At 40.8% G+C, this 8,877-nt stretch overlaps 1 protein-coding gene across 1 annotated transcript; it reads left to right on the forward strand.

Moving 5' to 3' along the window:
- The first annotated feature begins 1,118 nt into the window (after positions 1–1,118).
- On the forward strand, positions 1,119–2,519 carry LOC145405336 (uncharacterized). Its single transcript, XM_080276748.1, has one exon. The coding sequence runs from the start codon at positions 1,119–1,121 to the stop codon at positions 2,517–2,519; it is 1,401 nt and encodes a 466-aa protein (XP_080132874.1).
- The last annotated feature ends 6,358 nt before the right edge of the window (positions 2,520–8,877 follow it).

Raw genomic sequence — 8,877 nt, forward strand, 5'->3', positions numbered from 1 at the left:
TAACGGCTGTTGAAATAAGGAAGACGGTGGTAAGTTCATTCAGAATTGACAGCAAGACTCAGCAGTGATGACCTGTATGTTTAAAGTTACAATTCAGAAGCTTTTGTGTGTGTTACCAGTATTTTATCCTTTGGCCATGGTAGGCGACTGTGGTCACCCTACTAATTATTCTTCAAGATAAATTAGACGACTACGGTCCACAGCCGAAAAATACACATTTCCCTCCACACGTCTGTTGTTTTTGTATAAATACAGTAAGTTTTGATTTATTTTGTGTGACAACAAACATTGTACATGTGTCTAGTGTATATATACATGTGAGAAACCATGCTTGAAGTAAATAATGTCATCGTCATAGCAAAATTAGGGAGTAGCACAACTTAATTATTTTCTCATTTTTTTTCTCAGAAAATTACAATATTCACGTACAAATACGGTAAGTACATGTGCACGGTAAGTGTACATGTGTCTAGTGTAGAGATGCAAGCGAAAAACCTTGCTTGAAGTAAATAATTTCGTCATTATTGCAAAATCACAATTTCTCTTAGAGAAAGGTGCAATATTTTACCATTATCACACATAAAAAATGGAAACTTCAGTCATTTCCTATTGGAAGAGTAACAACAAAGTTATAATTAGCACATTCATTTTGTAGGGACTTGGGCCACATCCAGGGGAATGACCGAGAAATGATAGGTCATGGCCAAAGGGTTTTAGGAATAATAGTCTGTGTTGAAATGTTATCCTTTTTATGTAAGTACAATTATTATCCAGTAATAGTGATGAATTTTTGACAGTTACTGTTTAGTTGTAATGGAAGCATCTTATGACTGAGCATTGGCACAATAAAGGTAAGTCATCCTATTGGTGGTAGACAGTAAGGTTAACACCAAGGTAGAGTAACTGAAGTATAGTGGAAGGTGGAAGTTGAGAGAGGTGGAAGGAATGATATAATGGAGGTGGTAAAGGAAGAACCAAATATAAAGTTAGAGTGTGAGGTGAGTGATAAAATATTGGAGGTGGTAAAGGAAGAACCAGATGTGCAGTCAGAGGGTGAGGTGGGTAACAAAATAATGGAGGTCGTAAAGGAAGAACCAGATGTACTGTCAGAGTGTGAGATGGGTGACAAAATGATGGAGGTGGCAAAGGAAGAAGTAGATGTAAAGATAGTGGAAGTGGTAAAAGAAGAACTAGATGTTTATTTTGAATGTGAGGTGGATGACAAATTAATGGAAGTGGTAAAGGAAGAAACAGATGTAAAGTTAGAGTGTGAGGAGGGTGACAAAATCTTCCTCACCAATAATGAGATTGTCCTGGACACAGTGTCTTCAGCTGAAGTTAAGCAGTTCAAATGTTTAGAGTGTGGTAAAACATTTCGTTTTAAGGAAAGTCTTATCCGACATGCAGTTGTTCATTCAGGAGTAAAGAATTTCAAGTGTGATGAATGTGGTAAACGATTTGCACAGAAGGGTGGTCTCACTCAGCACCTATTAATTCATTCAGAAGTGAAGAATTTCAAGTGTGATGAATGTGGTAAACAGTATGCACAGAAGCAAGGTCTTACCCAACACCTATTAATTCATTCAGGAGTGAAGAACTTCAAGTGTGATGAATGTGGTAAACGATTTACAATGAAGGCATTGCTCAACAGACACCTATTAACTCATTCAGGAGAGAAGAATTTCAAGTGTGATGAATGTGGTAATCAATTTACACTGAAGTCACATCTCACTAGTCACCTGTTAATTCATTCAGGAATGAAGACTTTCAAGTGTGATGAATGTGGCAAACAATTTGCACAGAGGGAAGGTCTCACCAATCACCTATTAATTCATTCAGGAGTGAAGCATTTCAAGTGTGATGAATGTGGTAAACTATTTGCAAAGAAGCATAATCTCATTCAGCACCTATTAATTCATTCAGGAGAGAAGAATTTCAAGTGTGATGAATGTGGTAAACTATTTGCAAAGAAGCATAATCTCATTCAGCACCTATTAATTCATTCAGGAAAGAAGAATTTCAAGTGTGATGAATGTGGTAAACTATTTGCACAGATGGCTAATCTCACCAAACACCAATTAATTCATTCAAGAGTGAAGCATATCAAGTGTGATGAATGTGGTAAACTGTTTGCACACAAGCATCATCTCATTCAGCACCTATCAATTCATTCAGGAGTGAAGAACTTCAAGTGTGATGAATGTGGTAAACTATTTGCACAGATGGCTAATCTCACCAAACACCTATTAATTCATTCAGGAGTGAAGCATTTCAAGTGTGATGAATGTGGTAAACTGTTTGCACACAAGCATCATCTCATTCAGCACCTATTAATTCATTCAGGAGTGAAGAATTTCAAGTGTGATAAATGTGGTAAACTATTTGCAATGAAGAATGGTCTAACCCAACATCTGTTAATTCATTCAGGAGTGAAGAATTTCAAGTGTGGTGAATGTGGTAAACTTTTTGCACATAAGAGTAATCTCACCAGACACCTATTAATTCATTCAAGAGTGTAGAATATCAGGTGTGATGAATATTGTAAGCAGTTTGTTCTGAAAAGTCATCTCACCAGACACCCTTTAAATCATTGTGGAGAGAAGAGTTTCTAGTCTGCTTAATGTGGTAAATGGTTAACTCAGTTGATGTCATCCAACACTGTTTAATTCATTCAGGAGTGAAGAAATTCAAGTGTGATGAGTGAGGTAAACGGTTTTATTATAAGTTCTCTCCAGTATCAGTTCATTTGCATGTGAAGACATTTATATCTATCTATCTATCTATTGCCAGACGCCTCAATCCCGTTTGGGGTGGCCACAAACAAATCGCCTCCAAGTCGCCCTGTCCCCCGCCATTTCACTACCCTGCTCCCAACTCACACACCCCTCTCTCATATACCTCTCCACCCCATCCCTCCATCTCATCCTTGGCCTCGCCCTCCCTCTTCCCCCCTCCACCTCACTCACATACACTCTCTTCATCAGTCTTTCACCCTCCATCCTCTCCGCATGGCCAAACCACCTCAGTGTGTTCCTCATAACGCTTCCTATCACATCCACATCCACACCACAACGCTCCTTTATATCCTCATTCGTCAGCCTGTCTCTCCATGTGACTCCACAGGCTCCTCTTAAATAACTCATTTCCACTGCTCTCACTCTTGACTTGTGTCCTTCCAACAACGTCCAAGCTTCACTTCCATACGTAAGAGTTGGTATCACAATACTGTCATGTAGTAACTTTTTCACTTCCATGCTCACTTCCCTCTTTCTTATCACTACCATCAAAGAACCAGCAACCTTTCTTCCCTGCTGTACCCTTTCAAGCACTTCACCCTCCAAACCTCCATCCTTACTCATCACACTACCCAAGTACTTAAACATACTCACATTTTCCAATTCCTCACCATCCAACCTTGCTGTACATTCACTGACTTCACCTCTCTCAAAGACCATCACTTTACTCTTCCCTACATTCACCTTTAGATTCCATTTCTTACACACTCTCCCAAGCTCATCCACCAAGCCTTGCAGCTCCCCTTTGTCTTCACTCAACAACACAGTATCATCTGCAAACAACAGTACAGGGAGTTTCCAAACACTATCCTCTCTCACCAGGGCCACTCCAGCATCCACTACCCTACCTTGTACCTCTTTTATTACCCCATCCATGTACAGATTGAACAACCATGGAGACATGACACATCCCTGTTTCAACCCAACTTTCAAAGAGAAAAATTCACTTAGTTCACCATCCACACGCACTGCAGCCTTCGCACCATCATACATACTCTTCACAGCATTCAACAACTTCCCATCTACTCCATATATTCTTAACACTTTCCACAATCCTTGTCTATCCACCCTGTCATATGCTTTCTCCAAATCCATGAAAGCCGCATACAACTTCTTTCCCTTCTCTAGAAACTTTTCCACTAAAGATCTAAGAATGAATATCTGATCTACACAACCTCTTCCCTTCCTAAAGCCTCCCTGTTCTTCTCCAACTAATTTCTCTGTTCTTTCTCCAACTCTGTCAATAAGTATCCTACCATACACTTTTCCTGTTATACTAAGAAGACAAATGCCCCTATGATTACCACAGACTTCTTTTTCCCCTTTTCCATTGTATCAGGGAATAATTATACCTGACTTCCAATCCTCCGGGACTCTACCTTCCTCCCAGGCCAATCTGCACATCTTCCTCATCGATTCTACTACTATCTCTCCTCCATGCTTCAGCATTTCACCACACACTCCATCAATTCCTGGGGCTTTCCCCGATTTAACTTTCTTCATTGCTTCCACAACTTCTATCCTACTGATTTCTTCCTGTCTTCTCACCTCCCTCCTCCTCCCAGCCATTCCCCAGCCACTTATACTCGCATTACTTCCATCCTCTTTGTTCAACAATTCCTTAAAGTGTTCTCTCCATCTGCTCACTTTTTCTCCCTTCTCCACTAGTAATCTACCATTTTTATCTTTCACTCCCATGCTAACTTCACTTCCACCCTGTCTTACTCTTTTCACCTCTTTCCAGAACATTTTCTTACAGTCCCTCCACTTTACACTTAAATTCCTTTCAAATTCCTCATCCACTCTCTTTTTACTGTCTCTTACTAATCTTTTCACCTCTCTCTTTCTTTCTACATATAACTCTCTCTTCCGACTCTCAACTTCTTCCACGCCCCTATTTCTCATCCATTCATTGTATGCTTTCTTCTTTTGTGCCACAGTCTGTCTCACCTCTTCAGTCCACCACGCTGTTCCTTGCACCCCCCTCCGTCTTGTCTTCCTTCCACACACCACATCACATGCTCCACATATTTCTTCTGTAAATATCCTACACACACCTTCCACGTCTCCCATCTGCTCCAATTCATATTTGCCCAGTCGTTCCTCCACTTCTCTCTTATACACTGCCTTTTTCTCATCCTCTTGTAACCTTTCCACTCTCCTTGCAACTACTACTTCCTCTCGTCTTTCCCTTCTTCTATTCCTCCATCTTACTTGAATCCTAATTCTGGCCACCACCAAGTAGTGGTCAGAAAGTCCACTCCCCCAACCTCTATAAACTCTTGCATCCATTACACAACTTTGCATCCTTTCATCCACACACACATAATCAGTCATTGCCTTCCTTTCATTCAGTTCACCTCCCACCCTTCTCATCACTCGCCATGTATACCTGTGGATCATTTTATGCCTGAAGAGGGTATTGGCTATCACCAACCCCCTCCCAGCACAAATGTCCACTAACGCACTCCCATTCTCATCTGACTCAGCAGGCACACCCCACTCACCAACTATTCCATCCACCTTCACATTCCCAACTTTATCATTCATATCACCAATCAAAAACACTCTTTCATTCCTTCCAAACTTTTCCATGCACACTTCTACATTTGTCCAGAACTCTTCTCTCACTCTTCTAGCACGGTCTTGCGTTGGCGCATACACACACACAATCGCCCACATTTGTATTCCAACTTTCAACTTTACCCATGGAATCCTTGACCCAACTGATCCATACTGTCTTATGCTCTTCTTCCATCTTTTACTCACAACTGTACATACTCCTTCCTTTGCCCTCTGATTCTCACCTACTCCTGCACATATACCCCATCCATACTCCCATTCTTTCACAGTTTCTCCTCTCCATTTTGTTTCAGTTATTCCACATACATCCACTTTCGCACCCTCAAGCACGTGGACAATCTCTCTCTCTCTCACCTCATCATTCGCTCCCCTTACATGTGGCAAAGCTTGTAGGCTTTAACCAGGCATGGTGCCATTCACTAACAAATGAGGGAGAAGACATGTTTCATCACTTAGGCTGGTGTGCCAATGTAATGGAAAATTTTAAAAAAGTGGGTTGTACGGGAAAAAAAAAACTTGAGTCCTTTGGTCTGTAGTGCCCCTTTAGCTACTATCTGTACTTGTGGCAGGCCACCCCTAATGCAGCGTGTCATACGATCTACTGAGCCAAGACACCATTAACCATGAGTGATAAAATAATGTTAAACTTTAGATACAGTAAACCCTCGATATAACAAACTCTCAATGAATTTAAGTTTTTACGACCACCTTCAATTGGCGGATCGTTATTATCTTTTATCAAACTTTGTTTGGTAATAGAATGGATATGCAGGAACCACCCACCATTGTATTGTCCCCCCCCACCACCACACACACTGTGTGTGTGCATTAAATACATGTTTGATGTATAAGCAGCTTTTCTGGACTGTTTGCATTGCTATGCTGTATTATGTAGTATATTAATTACTGTTATGTAACTGTTAATGTACAGTGAGTTTACCCACACTTTCCCTGTAAATACCTAACAACAAATGTACAGTAGTGTAGAGGCAGTGTACAGTATCGTGCAGGATTGTAGTGGTTATCAATGACTATCTGTGCCAGTGGTGGAATGCAGTTTATGTTTAATGTACATGCAGGTGTTTTGTATTGTTTTCTCATCTCTAATATGTAGTACTTACTGTAATGTAAAAGTAGTGATTGTGGTAGGTGGGGGCGCGCACCATTCACTCACTCGATGTAGTGCTGCTCTCAAGTGTCTATCCTTTCCTTTCCTCTATCTTTCTTTCCTTCACTCTGTGGAGGGAAGAGTTTCAAGTGCAGTAGTGTGTGTGACTCTACACTGAGTGACAAGCCAAATGGTTTCCTGTACACCAGGAAACCATTTATTATGCTGGGTGGTAACCACATAACCAAATTTTGGTGCCTGGTGGTTTAGTGGGTAATTATGGTGCTCCAGTCAGATTGAGCCGGTGAAGGTTGATATCCAAGGGGTGGTTGGGGTTTATTGCTCATGTAATGACACTCAGGGGTGAGTGAGGCTGGTCATCTCATTTTAAATGTCAGGGCCAACTTGCCTAGCCCCGGGCTTCTATGCTCCTTATGGGGCAACATAGGATTGGATGATGAATGAATGGATGAATGAAACAGGTAATGTGCAGTGTGAGTTTTCTTTACCCACACTTTCCTTTTAAATATTGAATGAAAAATATACATAGATTTATCCAAGGCCTATTTGCAGTGCAATTACTTCCTGAAAGGTAAGAATAAATATATAATTTATCTAAAGCCTTTTTGCAATGCAATTACTCCCAGAAACATAAGAATAAACACGTCAGTTAATAAATAGAACATTTATTGAGAAAAGAACCATTTAGGCATTCCTGTATGTTATTGTGTATGAGTATACAGCTGAACAGTGCTGTATATATAACAATCTTTGTTCGTTAAAAGCTACAATGCCTGGGAAATTACCGAACAGCATGGTGTTCGGCTTTAACGGCAAGGGTTTGTTACCAATTAAGTTGGCTATGTTGAGAGTGCAGTGTGTTAGGAGAGGGCTGTTCACCTTGTTAGTTGAACAGCAGTACAGGGCATTCATTTAATGCACAATAAAATGCGCAGCAAGGTGCGCTATATCCTGCATAATATCTGTACACAAAAGTTTTGTAAATATATGTATTGTTGCTTTTTATGGACAGCAACTTACCTTACTGTATGACATTTTGTTATGGGATAGTGATGTCCAAGCACATGGTAAGTGCTCCACTTTGTAGTGAGAGTAAGCTTTGTTTTCACTGTACTGGGGCAGGTCTAATGGAATACAATTTTTACAGTACTTTTGCTTCAAGTTTTCTTTTATTTTTGTCATGGAGGGATATTTTAATTACAAGGTAGAGCACTAGCTGGGTGCTAAGATCACTAATGTCAAGTATCCCATAAAAAATATTGGGCAAAAACTGAGTAAGAGATGTCACTTTTAATAGCATTAGTTCATTATATGTTTATGGTATGCATTTTTCACTGGCATGGGGTATTTTCTCACCCAAATTACTGTGCACTCGGAGATGTGCAGAGTAACAGGAACACCTTACATCAGCTAAAAGCATGATAATATGAAGGCACATAAGCAGAGAGTATGATGGAACTAGGCAGAAGTGCAAGATACAATAAAGTTTTAATGGCTGTGAAAGAAAATGACCCGGGAAGCTGTTGAAAGTACAGTATATTCATTCATTCATTCATCATCTCATCCTGTGTTGCCCCATGAGGGACGTAGGAGCCTGGGGCTAGGCAAGTTGCTCCTGACATTTAAGATGAGAGTGGCCAGCCTCACTCATCCCTGAGTGGCATTACGTGTGCAATAAACTCCAACCATCCCTTGGATATAAACCTACACCGGATCAGTCTAATTGGAGCTGCTTTATTACCCATTAAACCACCAGGTGTCATAATTTGGTTATATGTACAAGAAACCATTTGTCTTGTCACTCAGTGTAGAGTCACCCGTGAACAGAAGGAGGAGGAATTGAGAGTATAACCAAGTTGTTTTTGAGGTAGGATGTGATGATATTTGTGATGGCTTGATGCCACCAATTGATGGTGGGTGGAAGCACTCACCATCCACTCACTTGATGTAGTGCTGATTTGGGTGTCTGCCCTTTCCTTTCTTCCTTGCATCCTCTTCTGTCTTTCCTTCATTCTTTCCTCTTCCTTCTGCCTATGGGCATTTCTACACAGTGACAAGCCAAATGGTCTCCTGTACTTCAGGAAACCATTTACTATGCTGGGTGGTAACCATATAACCAAATTATAGCGCCTGGAGGTTTAATGAGTAATTAAGGTGCTCCAGTTGGATTGAGCCAGTGTAGGTTTATATCCAAGGGGTTGTTGGGTTTTATTGCTCATAATGCCACTCAGGGATGGGTGAGGCTGGTCACTCTCATCTTGAATGTCCGGACCAACTTGCCTAGCCCTGGGGCTCCTACAGTCCTCAGAGGGCAACACAGGACTGGATGGTGGGTGGATGGATGATGCCACCAATAGATTTTCAGAGTGT

This window comes from Coenobita brevimanus, chromosome 66 (genome assembly GCF_032717465.1).
Source record: "Coenobita brevimanus isolate Jiangsu-jjx chromosome 66, ASM3271746v2, whole genome shotgun sequence".
Classification (NCBI taxonomy): Eukaryota; Metazoa; Arthropoda; class Malacostraca; order Decapoda; family Coenobitidae; genus Coenobita; species Coenobita brevimanus.

Coding starts and splice junctions, on each gene's coding strand:
- LOC145405336 (XM_080276748.1), top strand. CDS start 1,119: ATGGGTGACAAAATGATGGAGGTGGCAAAGGAAGAAGTAGATGTAAAG.